Source organism: Vidua chalybeata, chromosome 6 (assembly GCF_026979565.1).
Source record: "Vidua chalybeata isolate OUT-0048 chromosome 6, bVidCha1 merged haplotype, whole genome shotgun sequence".
NCBI classification, from domain to species: Eukaryota; Metazoa; Chordata; class Aves; order Passeriformes; family Viduidae; genus Vidua; species Vidua chalybeata.
Window position 1 is genome coordinate 17,463,023 of NC_071535.1, and position 21,343 is coordinate 17,484,365.

General features: G+C 35.4%; 1 protein-coding gene across 2 annotated transcripts in view; it reads right to left on the bottom strand.

Annotated features, from left to right (window-relative positions):
- TTC8 (tetratricopeptide repeat domain 8) overlaps positions 1–21,343 on the bottom strand; it is a 41,380-nt gene that overhangs the window by 12,226 nt on the left and 7,811 nt on the right. The window contains exons 3-9 of one of the 2 annotated variants that reach the window (XM_053946493.1): positions 18,400–18,520; positions 14,388–14,451; positions 14,080–14,239; positions 13,257–13,346; positions 9,433–9,477; positions 3,082–3,167; positions 943–1,030 (exon numbers count right to left, since the gene is read on the bottom strand). In XM_053946493.1, coding sequence (XP_053802468.1) covers positions 943–1,030; positions 3,082–3,167; positions 9,433–9,477; positions 13,257–13,346; positions 14,080–14,239; positions 14,388–14,451; positions 18,400–18,520 — 654 coding nt within the window. Of the gene's footprint in view, positions 1–942; positions 1,031–3,081; positions 3,189–9,432; positions 9,478–13,256; positions 13,347–14,079; positions 14,240–14,387; positions 14,452–18,399; positions 18,521–21,343 lie in introns of both variants that reach the window. The other variant, XM_053946492.1, reaches the window with a different exon arrangement.

The window sequence follows — 21,343 nt, forward strand, 5'->3', positions numbered from 1 at the left end:
AACAGGTTGCCCAGAGAAACTATGGATGCCCCATCCCCTGACAGTGTTCAAGGCCAGGCTGGATGGGGCTCTGAGTAACCTGGTCTGGTGGAAGACCCCTGGTGGAAGATCCTTGTCCATGGGGGAGGGAGGGGAGGGATTGGAAGTGGATGATCTATGGCATCCCTTCCAACCCAAACTATTTTGTAGTCCATGTATTTTGTAGAATAACTTGTGATAGAGACAGGAAAGTTAATAAGCTTCAATGAACTTCAAACACAGTACTGAAGACATGTCTCTAGATAGTAATGATGATCATTTAAATACAAAACATAAATTGTTCAGGAAATGTAAAGCACATATGAATATCTGAATATCTGTGACAACCGGCTTAAGGGGAACTGATAAAGAGCAACTGGTTTCATCTCCTTCTAGGACACGATGAAGAAAAATGCAGTTTTATTTTCTCACAGGCCACCTTTTCTTGCATGTCTTAGAAAACGTTTAGAATCTAATGTGTATCTTGGTAAACAAGTAGTTCTGAGACTCATCTGTGCCACTTATTCTTATAAAGCTTTTAATGCCTTTATTTTGACAGAATATTCCCTGTTTCAAGGTCTCTGATTGCTTCCTTTAAGCTCACTTTGTTTTGATTTTGCTTGTGAAACTAGGATTTTTGAGCTTTGCTTTTTATTTACAGATTTATTGCATTTGTTTCCTAGGAGACAATATATAGCCACATTGTTCTTCATACTAGAACTCCAATAATTTTTTAGCTACATAATCCTCATTGGAATTTAGAACAAAGAATCCAGTAACATAGAATATTTTTTAAAATCTTGTTTGTGAAATCTGGGAGCTCGAAAATAATTTCGTAAACAATTGACTTCCATTGCAACTGTTAGCATGTATTGCCTCAGGCATGGAGACCACACACTTCTAAACAACGTATCTATGACTTACTTTTGCCAAGTACAAGATTGTATCAACCATGTCCTGCTGTTTAAGGGCTGACTTAAATTGTTTTTCAGCTTCACGATATAATCCCAACCTAAAGAGACAACAGATACATATAGAAGGTACTTGTTTATTGGGTTTTTTAGGATTTTTATAAGCTTATTAAATAATGAAGCAGTTCAAACTAAACCAAACATAAACTGCCTGAAACCACACTTTATGACCACATATTTGTGTGTACATTAACAAAAAACATGTTATTTAAAGATAACAAAACAACTATTCAAAACTATAAAAAAGACAAATCCATGAATTTTGGCCCCCTCTTATACATGCAGCCTTCTGGAACAGCTGAATGGTGAATAAAGATGTACTCATATTCATAGGAATTCCTCCTGCTCTTTAAACAGACAGTAGAAAATGAGCAATTAATGTCTCAACTCTATCCAAACTGTTTCAGACCAGAATTTCCTCACCCGTGGCAAAGATCACACAGACGATCTCCACTGTGAATGAACATCACAGAAGTCTATTTCATCTCAAAGGCATTATTTTGCATAATTACAGTCAAATGTTGTGCACTAACCTATGAAAGCTACGTAACTACAAATTAAGAGGACCGTGCAATTTTAACAACAGAAAATGGTACACTTTCTCATATACAAATTGCTTTTGTTTCCTTCAGCCACAGAGCATATACTTGCTGAAGAAATGCAAAACACAAACAGAACAAGCCAGCTAAAACAAAGAAGCACAGCCAATGGGGACATAAGGTATTTTGAGATCCTGGAAGTCCATGTACCTGCTTGAATGCATTAGTGTCTATAACACGATTAATAAAAATCCTGAAAGTAATGAATGACCTCTAAGCTCATGTATTGGGTGGGTTTGCATGAGAAGGTTTTGGTAGCTGGGGAATCCAGGAATGGCTTCCACAAGAAGCTGGCATGTCTCTGATGTGCGACAGAGCCAATGCCAGAGGGCTCCAAGATGGAATCACGGCTGGCCAAGGCTGAGCCCACCCATGATAATCAGCATAGGAATAATGTAACATGCAGGGATAATACATTTAAGAAGGAGGAAAAAACGGTACAATAGCAGGCAGAGAGCGGAGTAAGAGTTTATGAGAAGAGCTCTGCAGACAGCAAGGTTGGTGCAGAAAGAGCAGGAGGTGCTCCAGAAGTTCCTCTGCACTCGTTGGTGAAGACCATGGTGAGGCAGCTGTGTCCCTGCCCTGCAGCCTTTGGAGGACTAAGAGGATGCAGAGATCCACCTGCAGCCTGTGAAGGAACCCATGCTGGAGCAGGTGGATACCCAAAGGGGGCTGTGACCTCGTGGGATGCCCATGCTGGAACATACTCCTGGCAAGACCTGTGGCCCCATGGAGAGATGAGCCCACACTGGAGAAGGTCTACCAGCAGGACTTGTGACTCTGGGGAGGACTCATGCTGGAGCAAGGGAAGAGTGTGAGGAGTCCTTCCCCTGAGGAGGAAGGATCAGCAGAGACAAACTGACTGCAGCCTCCATTCCCTGTCCCTCTGTGTTGCTGGGAAGGGAGGAGGTAGAGAAAACAGGGAGTGCAGTTGAGCCCAGGAAGAAGGAAAGGGTGGGTAGTTGTTTCAGGAATTGCTAATATTTCTCATTATCCTACTCTGATTTGATGCTTGTGTATGGGGTGCCAGCCTTAGGCCTCAGCATATTTTTAACTGGTACTTCTTGGGCAATGTAATTCTGGCAGAAAGTGTCTAACATGAATATTTTATTCTGTATTATTTCACCAATCTGAAGCCCTCATTGACAGATCATTTCTCAAACTAACACTGTAATATTTATTTTATGTGATCTGTTTTAACAATAGTTCTTTGCATTTATTGACTGACTTTTCAAATAATTACTTTAAAATCCACTACGAAATCCAAAGGCAAAATCCAAAGGCAAAATTGCAGCTAATTCAGTTACTCACTATGGATGCCTTTATCTCAAGCAGTGGTCTCCTTGTACATTAAAGGAGATTTTACTGTAAGCACAGCACTCTCCAACAAAACACTTTCTGAGCTATTTCTCAGTGTTCAGCATTGCCCAACCCACTCAGCATTACAGATCCTGCACTCACACTCACCACAGAAGAAATGAACAATGGCTTACCTATAGTAGCACTTTCCAATTTGGACTTTCCACCACCAGTCCTTGAACTGTGCGTACTCAGTGGCAAGGGCTGCCAAATCTAGAGCCTTCCAAAATAAACCCATCATCTTAAAATTAATGTTTACACAAAGAAAAGACAGTAAAGATTTTTGTAAAGAGAAAATGTTGAGCAAAAGTGCAGTTAACTTGAGGTGGAGGCACTGCTTTTTGTTTATTACTTTTACAGTTCAATGCATAAAATAGCTGAAATGATTATTTGTCCCTATAAAAATAAGCAATCCAAACAGTTTCTTCTAAATCAAAGAGAAAATAGAAAATTAATTTGATCAGACTCCTGCAGTGCCACTTCAGAATACAATGATTATTTGTTTAAGCATAAACACTTTTTCCAAGCTTCCCATCCTTTTTCAGTAGAAGTTGTTAAAACCAAGTAAAGTAAAGAAAAAAAAGAAGAAAATAAAATAAGTTCAGTGAGTTTGAAATACTGTAGAAATTTTCATCTCATTGCTAATATCAGGTTGCCATCACTTCTGGAAACTCTCAAGTGTGTACAATAAGAAATATTTCTTCCTTTAAAAAGCCTACCATGTAAACAATTATTTTATTACATGAAAAACAGAGAAATATTCTAAGAAAAAGATATATGTTGAAGATGGTAAAGGTCTAAAATTTCTTTTGTCTGGTATACTGGAAAAGCAGGTAAGCTAATCAATATCCTCAGATCAGCCACCACAACCAGAATCTATGGCCTTTCATGTTTTAGCTATAATTTCAACACCTCTGTTAAATATATGTCTTTTCTGTACCAGAACCTACCATAGAAACATTTGTGTTTCTTTTTTTTTTTTAATTTCATTTTATCTCAGAACATATCAAAGCCATGTTATGTTTGTTATATTTTCAGGATATCACCAGAAGTAGGGTAAAAAGCTTTAGCACAGTGTTTTTATAACAAAGAACCAACCTTTCTTGCCTGCTTTTTTTGGTAAACATTTTGCAGACCACAGAAATCAGGAACAAGTTATCTATTAGGAACAATATGTAAAAGTTCTGTGCACCAGTCACCCAGCAGCACAGAAACTAATAATTCCAGGACAAATTAATCTGAATATTGAAATGCGTAAGAGCCCAATTTAGTGACATCTACACCTACGCTGGATTCCTGTTCTTTCTGCTTGCAAAATGAGTCTGCAAGCAGTCAATGAGTTTAGATGCGACATAATGAAGAAAAGTCAGTGGAGCTATGACAATTTAGACAAGTTGCTCTCTTTTGGCTTTGTGAGAATGAAAGAATAATTTGTTTTCTGTAGCAATTAAAGATAAGTAGTTGCATCAGTGCTGTCCCTAAGAGAAAGAGACAGCTGTCATCATTCCCTGCCTCTGTGACAGGAGAGAGAAAATCAGGTAAACCTACAACTCTGAATTCATTGTTTCTTCAAGATAGGGGGAATACTTGAAGGCCTTAGATGGCAGCTCTTATCTTCGTTGCCCTTTGTTGCTTATTGTCTTGGCAAATGGCTGCTACCATATAATGGGGAATAAGCTTGCTTCAAGACAGAAATGGTCTGGATACCCTTCTGGACAGATTCGTCCTTTCATGTGAAGGTACATAAGCAATTTTGTCCCAGTACTGGAAAATCTGTGGAAGTAATTGATGTTAAAACATTGGTTACTTCTGTTGCATTTGCAAATGTACAAATACCACATCTGCTTCTAATGCAGCAGGAGCAGCCGCTTCAGAGGAGCAAGGATCATACTGCCAATACCATGCTCCAAAGAGCTTTCCTCAGAGTTCTCTGATGGCAAGGCCTTAAGAAGGAGGACTGAGTTTCAGAAAATGATCCCTTCTGTAGCTATACATTCAGGTTTCTTTCTGGTACCCTAATTGCTTCTGATAACTATTTTATGCAAGGCTAACAATTTTGGCTGTGATTGGAAAATGGCAACTAAGGCTGCTTCAGGCTTAGTAGACAGTAACATCAGCAGTTTATTTGCTGATGCAGATCCTGAACTCTTCCTGGAGTCTTCTACTAGCATCGAGAAACATGACTTCATTTTGAAGTTAGTTTATGAAATTTAATCCTGTTTTTATATTTTCCAATTAATGCAAAAGGAAAGGAATAGGAAGATCCTGTTTCTGATATTTTACAAGCGATTGCAATAATTTCAATCAAAAAATCTTACCAAAGTTACAAATACTTCTTAGAAGTGTTTCCCTGAGAAGGCTTCATGCATGCTAATGGTTAAAAACTTTTACAAAAAAAAATCTTTTGACAATGTGCCCCTTGAAATATTAATAAATAGATTAAAATAGCCTTCTAAAAGTAAAACTTTTCAACTTGCCATGTCAATACCAACTGCTAGCATATTTAAAATTCAGTTGGCTGAAATCTTTGAGTTTTTAATTGTATAACTTGAGTAAAAATCAATGTTCAATCTGCACAACATGTCAATTTAAAATCAATCTGTAAGAGCAGTAGTGATATGCCTGTCCTGCACTCCTGTGTGTTGCTGGACGTTGGTGTACTTATATTAACAACTAAACGGGAAAAACAGGATGGATTTGGAATTGGCAGATACTGATATGTCCTTTCAAGGATTTTTGATTGCAATATGTATATCAGTTCAAAATCTACTCTGCTTGTCCTGAAAGTTTTAATAAACTTTAGGATATAACTAATCATCTGGACATACTGATGAGCTGAAGTTGTTACTGTCTTGAGCACTTAGCATACTCAAGAATGAAGAGCCCATTTCAACAACAGTCTTAACCCTGAGAAGCTTTCCAGAACAAATTTATTTTACTCTCAGTTCTCATGTTTGTGAAAATAAAAATGTTTAAAAACCCTGATACTTGGTGGATTTTCTGTTTCTTTTTAAATAAAAGGTTTTTTTAAAGAATGAAAATTAATGTAGATTCTTTAATTGTATTCAGCATGATTCTGACTTTATTTTTTTAGCATTAATTTCCTTAGCTAAACTGTATTATAACTAAGACTTCCAAATTATCTACCAGCTGTAACACAGTATAAAACAGCCTCTAGGCTTGTGGCAATTAACTATTATATTGCAAAATTAAATTGGTAAATGTACAGTTGTTTGAAACAGTAATTTCATACAGAGTATTGTATGCACCTAGAAATTAGATAGATGGAAACAATAGTGAACATCTGCTGCTTCTTTCATGTGCTGTTGAATGGCAGTAATTTTCTCAGGAACAATTATTGACTAAAGTCTTATTTGTAGACAAATCAACACCAGATAATCTATAAAATAGCTGAGGAAATGACATTAGCCATAGTCAATTTAGCACAATTTATTTTGGTGAGTGTAGTCTGGATTACTATATTTTGTAGATCTAACAATTCCATTTTAAATAGATTTCTATCAGAGAGCATAAACTACAAAGCATTGAGAACTAAGGAAAAATGAGAGGTTGTGACTTCTGGCCACAGGTATATATAGTGCACAACCTTTGTGCTTCCTCAGGACAAAGTGTTTTGTCATCATTACCCACCTGTGAAAAATGGCAAAATACAATGTCATGGTCTACCAAAGAAAGTAGTAGCTGAACTATTTCTGGACAAGTCTTTGAAACTGCCCTGCTCTTACAGCATTTAGGCCATAAAATGGCTTTGAGAAATAGTTCAAGGAGTACAGAAAGTCAGTTATTAAGTATATGTGTTCAAAGAACAATAATGGATACAGAAATAGTATTTTCTTCAGACAAGTGGTTTAATTTTTCATTACATAAGACAAAAGACTTTTGAATATATTCTCAAGTGCTGAAAAGCTCACTGCTTCTCTCTTCTTCTTGCAGCCCCACGTTTCTGATAATTGATAGATTACAGATATATTTAGTTTTAATTTGAACCAATTTCCTCATACTATTAATCCAGTTGAATGCACACTGATTAATGGCATTTCTCGACTAAAATTGCTGAGTCTTTTTTTTTTTATTTCTATATACTGGTTGAATATGAAACAGAAGATAAATAATAAAACTGCCTTTGTTTCTCAAATAATAATGCAAATGAGAACAGTACAGACTGTTCCAGTTCAGCACAGTGACAAAGAAAGGATATTGTCACTACTGCTTTGTGTTTTATTTTCAAAACTGCAAGAAGTAGTATTCTATCCATGTAGAAAGCCCAAAGCAAAGACTTTTCAAACTTAAGTCAATTTCCCAGGCTTCCAAACCTGTCAAGCACTTTCATTTCATCTCAGGCAGAAAAGTGTTGGGTTTTAAGAATGTCCATTATCACACAGCAGCAGGAAATATAAAGATGTGAGAGATGTCAGTGAATGTTCTAAAAAGTGATCAAGCAAGAGCCAGATAAAATTTAAAAAGTTAACATATGTGCTGTTTCTCTGATGAACCCTAAGTGACCGAATTATTTTCAGGGAGATAAAAGATATTGAATTTGTGAAATGCCATTGCTAGGATAGGTGAATCAACAGTGATGCAGACACATTTTAGCAGACATTAAAATGTTTCTTTTTTTTTTGCAAATGGTGTAGAAAGCACATCAGAAAAGAGTCAGTGAAAGCAAATGAGAGAAAGCAAACTGAACAGCTAAAAATATCTCTTCAGAGATATACATTACATATAAAGACAGCTCATTCTGTGATGTGTGAATTCAATTCACAACAACAGTTTCTTCCAATAAGATGCAATCATTAACCAAACACTGATTTCTCTTCTATTACACAGTAATGGTGGTGATTAAGCTGACACCTGTTTGCTTGCAAGTATTTATTCAAACGTCTCAGGTGGGTAAAAAAATACAGACAGAACTCTTCCTGCAAGACAGTGATTTGGGATTCTCAGCAAGGATTTCAAAATACATGCAGTACAGTGAAGAAACAGCTTCCTTTTTTTTTTCTGGAGTTCTTGAAAAAATTATTTGCATTATATGAATCTATGTGTAGCCTACAGATCCTGCATGTTGTTAAAGTGGAGGCACATGTAGCATCATATCAAGTGACCCTTTTATTCTAAGTGAACTGGATTTTCAGTAACAAATATCAATTTTTAATTACTAGTGGGCTAAACCCCAGGTACCTCCTTCATATTCAGTATTGGATATGTAAATGTTAATTTCTATTTCTCTCTGACATTTCTGACACTTGCACTTACTGTTTCAATTATATTTTGGATTAACAGAGCATGACAATTCAATCCTCTTGAAAGAATGCTATGCAATAATTTGAGAGTGTACAACTTTAATCATTTGATACTAGATTAAAAAGCTTCATATAGCAGTACATTTGGAAATTATTAGGAGGTATTTCAACAACAGCAAAATATTTTTGGTGTGTATAATTGATTAACTGGAGAGTTTAACTCCAGATCTAATTGCATACCACCTAGTAGTGTTGCAGAAAGTTCAATAACTGTTTAGTCAACTATGCATTATTGACATAAACTTCTTTCAAAAAACCTTGAACATTTTGATTCCATTCCAACTGGGTGCACATATCTAACATAGCAATGAAATATACTGGCACTTTATTAGTTTCATAAAGAGATCCTTTCCCTGGGTGAACTGACAAAAAAAACCTCTGTAACATTTATCTCTTTCTGAAAGCTTAAACAATTATGTACCCAAACTTGATCTTTCCCTTTCAGTACAGTAACATAAGAACCACAGAAGGAAAATTTTGGATTGGTTAAGAAGGAAATTATAATTAGGAAAATATTTGAAGAATAAATGTTACAGGCATTCGTATGGACAATATAATATTTCTCTTCATATCACAAAACACCTCAGCATTACAGATTTACATTTCTAGAAAAAGCATCCAAAATCCTATTGATATTTTATTTTTATATAGTTTCACCAAATACATTTTCCTTCTATTCACCCAAATGCATAAGCAATCATCTCAGGAGTAAAAAATGTCAAGTGATGTTCAACAATACCTATTTTGTCAGGTATTTTCCCCTTCCTCTGTTAATGGACAGTCTTTTGTAACTTATACTCAAGCCTCAGGACTCTGAACTTTCTAGGCAGTTCAGCTACCACTTAGGCTCCAATAAATTCCATTAACATGAATTCATTAGATTCAGAGACATTGTCATATTGATCGCTGAGGGACCCAGTTTTAAAAATTAGAATGTTTTGCTTCTCAAAAAAGATACCAATCCAATACCAATATCTTGGTATTTGCCAATTATCATTCCTGACTATCACCCCTGTAAGAAAGGATTTCTCCCTCTTAAACAACTATTAATGCTTCACTTCTGTATTTGTGATGTTCTAGCTGGATCCTCAGCTTAGCAGAATACTGACAGAAAACTGAATCATACATAATAAAATCTGAAAAAGGAACATATGAGTTACTTACGGTTTTTATGTCATTTTCATGGTGAAAGATATATTCAAACAATGCCTGCCAGAAGAATATTTAAAACATTGTCATATTTGAAGAGAAAAATTGATAATATTCCTTCAGAGGAATACAGAATCTTAATTATGCTAAGCAGAAATTAATTCTTTGGGAAAACAACCACATTCAGTCATAACAAATGCTGACATTTACATTTTTTTAAGGCTCCAATAGACAAAAACTATAGATGTGCTATATTGTCATCATAGGAAAGCATCTTAATTCCTAATTTGTTGCAAAAGATTAGTGGAATTGCTTCTTATCTTTGGTGCTTACACTTTAAAACAAAAAAGGCAGCTATAACTTGAAAGTGAATATGTATTTGAGAATTTGAGACTATATATTTGGTACAATTTTAATTACTTCTTAACTGTAAAATCAACCAGCGATCTAAAAAAACATTTTTGACAATGGACACACAGGTGCTTACACAGTGCCAAACCTACTTAAATTAAACACAGGTTTATTAAGAATGCAAGCTGAGCAACTTTGCCTTCAAGAAAAAAAAAAAGTTCTACAATATTTTTGGATCTGTAAAGGAAAAAAAAAATTTAAAAATTGATTGTAAATGATAAATAAATGCTAATAATACTGTGCTTCTGAAACAAACCATCATAATAACAAGGCTTAAAGAAATCACATTCATCAGCTGTGCTGTGGTAAAATGCTTATAAGCACACAACAATTACAGAGCAAAATAACTGCAGCTGTGTTTCCTCCTGTATAAAGCTAATTAATACTACCTTGTAGTTGTTCTGCATGGGAATATTAGATGAGTATATATCAGGTAATGGGGGTGGCATTTTCAGTGAATAAAATGACATTGAAAGATTCTGGATAACTAAATGGAGACTGGAAGCCTCTGTTCCCAAAAATGTAATATGGGTGTTAGTAACTCAAGGTTCAATTGAGTTGAACCTTGACCTTCTGCATCCAAATCCCAGTTCTTAATTGCTTCAAAAGAACAGAACATTTTTCTAAATTAATTTAAATCACTCTAAAAAAACAGGAGAAAATATTGCTCCATGAGGAAAGAAATACAGAACAAGACCTCAGCCTCCTAAGGACTTCCATGACTCTTCAGCCAGATTTTCTTAGACAAAATTCTTAAAATATTTACCTTCAGGAAACTAGAGAATTACTAATGAATTGTCATATCTTGTGAGGAAAATAAACCACAACCTACTTTTCTTCTACTTTCAGTCAGATGATGACTCTGAACAGATGATTAAAAGACATTAAAGGATTATAAATAGTAACACATTTATAAGGAGCTTAGAATAGGTATATAAGAAAAGAATAGACAATAAAGAAGTAGTGGAACATTTTGTCCTCTAGTTCAGAGAATAATAATAATAATAACAGAGAAGCATTCAGTAGAAGTATGTAAATCTAAAGCAACAAGAAAGATGTTTTCTTGCACGGCTGGCATGAGGAATTTACTGCTGTTATGCACAGACTCTGACCTTCAAAACTATTAAAGTGACTGAACATTCACTTGGATAAAAATATCTAGAGTTATCTTAATAAGTCTATTAAAAATCCACAAGCTAAAAAAGATAAAACTTTCTGTTTCATACCAGAGAGCAGTTGCTAACTGGGATTTACCAGAGGCTTTCTCTGGTGACAAGTGATACCTTATACATCTGCTATGGTGTTTCCTGGGATAGTCTTTAACATGGTTAATGTTAGTCAAAGAGAAGCCACATTTCCATATACGTTAAAGCATTGGAAAACCTCAGACAGATAATCTAACTTCAAAAAAGATACAGTGAGGCTACTTTGCAAACACATAAGGAAGAAGTATGTAGGAGGCATTCATATACAAACATGAATAGACTGGCTAATTATGTGAATTCAGTAGCTGCAAGGTTTATCACCTTTATGCAATGGGAGAGGTGACAGCTCAAAAATTTTGAAACTTTAATTAATTATTCTTCACAGAGAGTGCAGTCCGCATTCTCACCTCCTGCTTTAACCTTACTGCTCTTTTGTTTAAAAAAGTTATAAATCCATGTTGTTCCAAATTTAAACTTAGTTCTTACATTCTATGTGAAATGTTAATGTCGTAATGTATTAGCTTCATAATACTGACAAGTACACTTGCTGCCTATGGATGTTTCTATGACTGTAGATTTACATTTTTTGGCTTAAGCTTCTTTTCATATGAAACTGAAGGAAGACAAATCTGCCACAGAAAATGATAATTAAAACCCAGAATTGTTAAAAATATGTATGTTTCTCATTTCTGAGAGCCGTTGTTGAGAATATTTCCTCTGAAAGCTAACCTACCTACTTAAATAGCATGTAGTTAGTAATCACAATTAAAAGCTAGCTGTCTTCAAGCAGAACTAAGCCTAGTTTTTATGGATGTGTCTTGTGCTTCTTAATCCTTCCCAGGTTTCTTACATTCCCCCTGTTTTCCAGACTGTAATGGATTTATAATACTGTGTCTGCTGGCTGACTTGTCTGCTGGCAAGGACATAACTGGACAAAAAGCATGCAGTATTTTTTCAGCACTGATAACAAACTGATTTGTAATGGCCCTCAGATGTTAGCCTGGAAGTCTTCAATTACCTCACCAGACTAGAACTTACTATATTTGATACCTATTCTTCTGCCTAGCTTGGTTAAGAGGCCAAGGGACAATGATGCAAGCAGTAGGTGAAGGACACAATGCAATTACACAAGATTTATGTCCTTTGAAAACCACTCTGAAATGCAATGCCCTGCATCAGTCTAGATCAGGCTTTAAAAAGCAAAGAAATTTCCTGGTTGCTTATGAAAAACTGTTAACTAAAGTTTTGGACTGGAAGAGCTACTTCCACCAGCACATTATCAGATACTGCCAGTTTTCTTAACAATGTTCACCATTATGTTTCTCAAAATAGACTAAATTCATACTGGTTTGTTCACCTTTAGGCTGAGTGCCACATACAGCTCCCTAGAGTGTGTTTGATACCTTGTGCTCCCTAGAGATAATGGCTTGATATGTTGTGCAAAATGAACCGTTGGCCTCAGCCCAACAGTTGTTTTTTACGAACACACTATGCACAGAAAACATGTTCAACCATACAGCTGTTGTTGTGCTGGGGAAAGATTCAACTGAAAGGCAAGATAAATCCACTCACAACTTTCAGCTCCCTGCCACTTGGAGCTGAAACCTGTAAGTTGGGTGGATAACCTGCAAAAACCTGTTCTACTGTCAGATAGTTTCACTGACCGTCAATCATATGATCTTAACTGAAAACGAAGAAGTATTCTGAACAAATAAACGGTACCTTTTAACATAAAAAGTGTTAACTCATGCCATAAAAGCAAAGAAAAAAATCCAAACACTGTGAACATTTTTAGGCCAGGATTGCCATCTATTTCTACACAGAACCACATTTCCAGACATTAAGGAAGGTTCTGCTGTTTTTTTGCTCTTGGCTTCTTTTTTCTTCTTTTAGTTGCCCTTCATCACTCCTAGATGCACAGCTCAAAATTATTAACCAGTGGAACATTTTTTCCTATACAAATGTTTTTCCTAGGTTATACTTTCACCTCTTTGGACATAGCTTCAATTTCAAGTCTGGTAAACACTGTCAAAAGGTGAGTAACACACTATTTTTCTCAAGTTAATATCTAAACCTCTGTTCACCATTTTTTTTTATCCCCAATATTATAGTTATATAATATCAGTTATATCAGAATGACACATATCAGAATAATGGTTATATCAGAATGACACCAGAAAACAAGAAGAAGATATCACAACACTAACTAGAATTGTTACATACCTTTGCCAGTTTGGGTTTCTGAGCATATTTTGTTAAATTCAGTCGAGACAGATTTATGAAAGGGCCATCTGGATTTGTTAGCATGGAAGCCTGAGTGGGAAAAAGAAGCTTTTTAAGTGGGAAGATACTTACACTTTTCCTGAAGATTTTCAAAATATTATTAGTATACAAAAAAACACCAAAATTCCAAAAAAAAACATTTGTAGATTCACTGCTCTACTGAGCAGTGCCGACTCTTTCTTCTCTGTCTCTCCCCGCTATTTCAGTGCCTAAGCATGTAGCTTGGAAGTTGGGATACATAACAAAAAAAATCTTCAATAAATACTTAGGAAGATTAGTTTTTACCTGCAATAGTGAGAGGATGCCACATTTTGTCATTAATGTGATTTTAATATGTATTACATACTCATGCTGGTTGCAGTTTATTAATTTTGCCAATAGAACAGGATAAATTAGTATAGACTATAATCCTTATCTTTTGAAGTGACAGACACTGAATGCTTATCATTTGTTGTAGACACTTATGGTGAAATCATGTCACAGTCTTCACATGGTCTTCCATTAATAAAAACTTGTCTCAAGGAGCTGTGAATTTGGAATTTATAAGAATCCTATGAATTTTTGAATTTACGTACATTTTTTATGTAACCAGACTAGCAAATGCACAATAAGTTATATTTTCAAACTCTATTTTGAAAAGAATTTTAAAAATTAAAAATACTCGCCTCCTTCAAACTTGAGTTTTAAATAAACTACAGTGCCAGTGTGTCAGATACTGTGACCAAGAAATCTTCCATTCTGGGAAGAGAGGCAAGCAACTCACCGTGCCGGGCCTGACAAATCCCCCGGAAGCACTGGTGATTGGACGAGCTGTGAGCGCTGTTCGAGGCGTTCTTATCGCCTGTTCCATGGTACTTGGCCGTCCACCCTGCGTGCTGGGTCTCACAAATCCTGTAATAGGTCTTCCTGATTGAGTTACGGGCCTGAAGATGTTAAGTACATTATCCTTATGTTAGGTGGTATTTATTGATAGAGAATTTAAACAGTTATACCCAAAGCATTTCATTTTCAGAAGCTTATGATTTGTTCATTTTTAACTTGTCACATTTTAAAAAATAAACTATCACATACCTAACAGCCGGGCTGGGGCCTCCACCTTGGCTAGTTCCAGGAAGTTTCAAAGATGTTCCTGGTCCTACAAAATAAAAGCATTTCTCACTTCACTTTGAGATATTACTCCCTTGTCCAGAGGACTTGAAACATGATTGTGTTTTACAATAAACAGCCAGAAATTTCTTTACTCAGACTGAGGGGACAAAGAAGACAAACCCCAAATATTGCATTCTACTACTGATAATTTGATAGACTCTTGCAAGAAACCTGAATATTGGTTTTCTTTCTTTCAGCCTCTCCATTCTCTTCTCTATCTCACCTGGGGGGAGTGAACAAGTGCCTGTGTGGATGCCTACTGGGATTGATCAAAACAATTGTCAAGAACATTCAGAAACACCACACAGAGCACTGTGTGTAGAAATGTAGAAGGTTACTGAAATAATTACATCAGGCTAACTTGAAATGGTATATTTTCTCTCTGGCACCCAGACTTGAGTAAGTAAATCTAAACCTTCTACAGAGCAGATGGAGAATGCTATCTGATGACATTAGACCCTAGTAAGATCCCCACCTACAATTTAGAGCACTGTAAAGTGTGAATTCATCCATACCCAAAGGCCATCAATGAAAACACTGAACCAGCTTGAGCCCAGGCGAACTGATGAAGCGCTCCCCTTTTCACATATTTCTGTTTTGACAGTGTATCATTAAGAATTACTAGTTCCTGCAGGTGGATTTTCATTTACTGACATTTGATTGGGCAGTTTTTCTAATCTGTGAAGTGAATGTCTATGAGATGGTTTTAAATACCTGGTTAAAAGCAACATATGACATCTATACCTTGCAGGCTCTTCACTGCTTGTTACTATGTACAGAAAGAAATGAGATTTAAGTTGACACAGACAATTCTTGACAAATCACTGTTACTCATCTATGCGTTTTCTATATGCTTATGAACAGCTTTTATTGCACATATTTCCAAGAACTGAAGATAAACTGATAGGTAGACAGTTTCCTTCCTTCTTTTTTCCCCAAAATAAACTGTAAGTAGCCATCTGACTACAGCTGTATTTAAAGTTAAATGATACGAAATAAAGTATTAACCATGGTCTCCTTGGTAAAATGACCTAAATATGCAATTGGTGTTAAAATAAATAAAAAAATAAAAAAATAAAAAAACTGTTGCTGTAATATAAAAGAGGCAAGACATTAAAATTCCTTTTTTCAGGCATGTTTTTTAATAACTACAATTTTTTTTAGTTTTTGGTGTACTGGGAGAATGCTTACAGTTCCTTTGACCTCACCCCAGGCAACTCAGTCCTTACGTTGAGAATTCCCAAGCCAACTAGCTACGAAGAGATGTAAAAGGCCACAGCAGTGCATGTTGCCACTAGAAGTGTCAGAATTTAAGAGTGAAATTTCAGTAGTTAGTGATGGCTGCAGATGACTCCTTTAACTCCCCAGTAAATGAAATAGCTGTGATTACCCATAATGCCAATTACTACAACTTTCTGAAAAATATGCTGCCAAGGTAACACTTTTAAACAAGATTACAATATTACCTGAGAAAATTAATGGTGTTAATAGTCCAAAAGTAACATAATGGATTTTTCTGTAAAACAATGCTCTAGGACATTTTTGTTAATAAACAAGACTGAGGGAAAATTAACACAGCAAAATTATAAGAAAATAAAAACTGGTGGAAGAAAGACATCATTACGTATGTATGAAGAGGAAGCACAGAAAAGTAGTTTTTTCCCATGGATCCTATACACTTTAGTAATTATTTAATAACTCACGACTCACAGCAAAGTCATTATTAAGAGAGTTTAATCTGGAAACTAAATAAGGGCAGATGTAAAACTGAAATGGATATGTAACTGACGAAGGATTTAAACTGCTTACTAGGCAAAGTATAGACAATACCAATTGTAATATGAGAGGTGTGGCTACATAGTTTGATGTTTGTGAACTACGACTTTAGTGGAGGAAGATATCCTGAAAGATCTGCCACAGTGAAAGACCAGAGTCAAGACCAGCTATGGCTAACACACTTTAACAGCAAAAGGAAAAGCCCACAGTCAGTCAGCACCTATTTTTACTAAGTCATGTGTACAAGTGGAGTAATCACAGAACCACAGAATGGTAGAGGTTTGAAGGGACCTCTGGAGGCCATATGGTACAACAGTGCTCAAGCAGGACACATGAAGCCAGTTGCCCAGGAACCTATGTAGATGGTTTCTGGATAGGTCTATGGAAGTAGACTCCATGTTCTCCGTGGAGTCTCCTGAATTTAAGTTTGTGCCCACTTCCTCTGGTCCTGTCCCTAGACACCACTGACTCTGTTGTCCTTGCGCTCTGTTTAGCAACTTCTGTGCTTACCTTTTATGCAAAAGTGTAACATTAGAACACCTCAGATGTATAAAGAAAGTAAAATCAAGGTGTAGAAGAAAAACATGCTTTCTGCATGTTAGCGGACTGTTGTCTGGTGTGCTGACAACAAAGGACAAGTGGATAACTAGAAAGGTTTAAGAAAAGACTTTCAAGACTCAACTCAAAAATCAAAAGATACAGCTCAGAATGAGAAGATTGTTTAGCTTATCAAAGAAAAGATCACTGAATGATTTAATGACAGATTTTACTACTTTGGAAACCTACATTTGAAAATAACTTTGTATCAGGCATAAAATGTTCGCAAAGAAACAACAGGTGGAGTTATAATTGATAATTCCCACTAAAGATATGGTACACTGATAAAATCTATTAAATTTAATAATTTACAAAAGACTGCAGGGGGTTCTCTATCTTTGAAAAGTTCTTATACTTTCTGAAAAATTATATACCAGCTCAGGCACACCTAGCAAATTTGAAGCACGAATAGTAAAGTCTTATCTCAGTGACTCATAAGTGCAGGCTACACTAGTGTAATAATTTTCTTTGGTTTTGAAATCTGTGACACACTATGCAGAAAGTCATCTTTTTTTCAGTTTCAACATAGTATGAATGTATTTTTCCAGAATGCCTTATTTCTAAATAGTATTCATCAAATTGTTTTTCTTGGAAGATAACCTCTACCACAGGGGGCACAAAATCAAATTAAACTCCAGATTTTATTACAATGGTGTTTTAAGACAGATAGCTATAATTAGTTGATCACAATGCATAAACACATCTCCAATACTGCTTGACTGTGGCCAAGCATGTAATGAAAATTTTAAAAAATGTAAGAAGATAGATATGTAATTGCCTATACAGACAAGAAAAGCTTTTAACACTTCAAGTATCAATTCTGGCCTATGTCCAGTTCTTCCCTTGAATTCCTTGACATGGGATGTGGTTGAGAGCCACGCTTAATAAGTTACGTAAAAATTTCCATGTGAACTGTACTAAAGAAACAGAGCAAAATACAAATACTGCAAAAAAGTAGTAGAAGACAACTAATTATTGTCTACTAGGAAGGGAATTGATGAAGCTGAAAAATAATTGCATAGAAGAAACAATGGCAGAGCTGAAGAACTGCTCTGTGAAGGAAGAGAAAAATAAAGTAGAGAAAAGCAGAAAGGAAATAGTTCAGATAACATTTGCAGGACATGATGCCAAAAGGTGGTATCTGACTGTTGTGTACACTATGGGCATATGGATAAAATTCACAGTACACTGGGGGCAGATTTTTTTTCTAGTTTCCCACAATGCCTAAAGAAGCCAGAAAGGAGCAAATGAAATCAACATACTGATGGAAAAAGCAAGTGACCACATGTATGCTCACTACATTTCGTCAAATGTAGAAGAAAAGCTGACAAAACACAATTGAGCATGGTCTAAACTCTCATCTGACAGGCCTGAGAACTACATCAAGAACACATGGTGGATCTCAACACTGCCATGCAACCATGAAACAATCTAAACCGCTTTTTTTACCAATACTAAATGCTATATCAGGTCACCTCAGTTTGTACTATTCTAGATGACATAAGAGATGACCAAAAGAGCTCTTGTTGAGTCAATGTATTTAAGCGAAAGTCAATCTTACGTGCAACTTGAGCAATGGCATTTTCATCCAGGATCATCTCTGCGATTCCTTCTTGATCCATATCAATTTCATCCACATACACCATTTCTGTCAAAGCTCGTGTTTTCAGGTTCCAAGCAGCCTGAATAAGGATAAGTAAAAAGTAAAATATCTTCAAGACACTAAGTAAATAATCTATTCAGCAATTTTATCATTTCTTTATTATTCACTTCACAGCTTTACTAGGCTCGAATAAGTATTGACTTCAAACAGCTGAGTATATCCATCTGTCTGATGGACGTACAAAAGGGGACTAACTCCTTTGTTCAAAGCATCAGCTGTAAAACACTGTATAAATATATACCACAGGCATTTCAGATTATGAGAGTATTGGAATCCATTTTAGTGACCTGAATTGACAAATTACTACATTGTATGTCTTGGAGGATAATCTGAGCAGTGTAGAAAGGCAAGCATAACTCTAGCCTATGTGACAAGCTTTGTGTTGACTGTGAAGATACCAAATCAGTGGGGAGAAAAAAGAAAACAAGAAAAATCAGTATCAGCCATATAGAAATACCAACAAAGTAAATGCAGGTCCATCCACTTTGATAATTTCATATGCTTGTAATGTACTTATAGAACTGGCATGATATAGGAAATCACAAGACCAATCCTTAATCTTTCATCAGATATTGAACAGATAATCATAAATTTTTCAGAGTAAAAATCACTGCCAAAATAATTAGATTTTCTTCCTTTCTAACACGGGGTACAGCAATCTGGTGGAAAAGCATATTTAATGTTGGCTAAGGAGACCTTTAAAAATAGAAACAGACTATCTGGATAGAAATAAAGGTCAAACACATGGAAATGTTTGTTCCTTAAGTAAGAGGTATGAGAAGATCTGAAACTCAGGCTTATTTAATAATTTAAGTAATCATTTAATGAGACACTTCTCATTCACTCTGTTTTTTTCTCTAGACTTTCCTTATACTTCTATGCTAATCTGTGTCAATCAAAAAGAAAGTGCATCTAAAGATGCTGAAATATTTAACTATTCTTTTAAAAAGTGCTTTCTTCCAAGCAGAAGGACTTCAGTCAGCTGATTCAACCACAATTAGAAATTTCTGTTCAAGAATGAAGAGAAGAGAATTCAGCAGGATGATCTGAATCTAGGCCAGACAGTCATAATCCATATCTGCTTTATTTTCTTTTAGTTTCTTCTTAAGCAGTAGGATGACAGCCTTTAATTAATTTTGAGATTTCTGTTAGATGGTCAAGATCTTTAACAATTTTTCATGATTCTATGAAGTATTTAGTTTGTTGATTTTAAATACCTTGATGCTACTCTATTCTTTTCAAAGACATGTATATTTGCAGTCGACATAACCATGTCAATATGGGGAATATTCTCCAATCAGAGCTCTTGCATAGCCAAGCACAGGCTAATTTCTTACTAGAAGTAAGAAAATCCGCCCATAGTAATGATATTTTCCTGGAAATTGGAAGTAGTAACTCCTCTACATTAATTGCTAAAACTGAGGTCAGTTTTTTACATAGGCATAAGTGTATTATTGTGGTTTTTTTCACTAACTAACATGTGAAAATGCGTTTTTAAACTCAACATGTCTCTTTATCATTACTGGGTAAATATCTGTCATAAAAATAGATTCCTTAGGCATCTCTTCCAGTGTAAATCTCCTAGTCCAAAGCTTCACAGCCAACAAAAAATTCAAATATCACACAGTATTCCTCAATTAAACATCTGTTTGTAGATTACAGATTATCTGTTTTCTCTTTGTGAGACTGATGATTTTGTTTTGTGATAAGCACCATGTCTGGAGCTTATGAAGATAAACTGCATTTTTATGAAATGGCATTTATATGGCAGGAAAAAGAAAGGGAAGGTCATTTCAGACAACCCACATATTCACAACATAACAAATTTAGCTTGTTTAACTCATAATCAGAACAAAATTTACAACACTTAATAGCAATTAAAGAGGTATAGAAATGTGATGCAGTATGTAAGTATACAATAAACAGCATGTAAGTCGAAACTCCAGAAAGAGAAGTGACAAAGTGTTTTTCACAGTTTATGAGAAGTTTGTAACTGAATCAAGTATTTTCTTCTTGTTCCTGAAAAATCCAAAACCTAAATTAAAAATACATACTTTGTTTTCTCTGAACATGGTAACATAATTTTCCAAGAGCTTCTATTCTCCAATGATCCTTTCAACTATAATAAATTTTATTCCATATACAATGAAAACCCCAGAACAGAACTACATTGTGAAGGATAATAATTACTCAAGAAGATACCCAGCAGTGTTTCAGTGAAACCATTCTCTATGTAAACAACTTGCATGAATTCATGGAGTGTAATTAAAGACCTGTAAAATATGTTATGGAGCTGCGTTTAAAGATGCCATTTCACATTGCATTTAATCTCTTCTGACTGTGGGCTGGAGCCAAAAGATGCCATCACCTGCCCAATACTATTCTTGCCATTGCAATTATCGAGAGCTAATGTGGGCAGAGGGAAAATTAATTACTCTCAGTCTTCCATCACTTATGCAAATCATCATGATGCACCTACAAGGCCTCTAGACTCTGCACAAGGTAGGCAGTGAGCCTGAGTTGCAAGAACAGGAAGAGCACAGGTAAGAGCCCACCATTACAGGCATTAAATAAAACATGAAAGTGAGCCCTAAGAGCACAAACATTGTTCTCTCTGTGAATACATGTTGTTTTCTTCCTAATCTCATCTGCAGATGAAGGTCATTCAGTTCAAGGTAGATTAAATTTAGCTTTTAAGTAATGCCTTACCAGTTACAACAACAAAAAAAAAAAAAAAAAAAAAAAAAACAAAAAAAAAAAAAAAAAAAAAAAAAAAAAAAAAAACCAAAAAAAAAAAAAAAAAAAAAAAAACAACAAAAAAAACAAAAAAAACCCCAAAAAA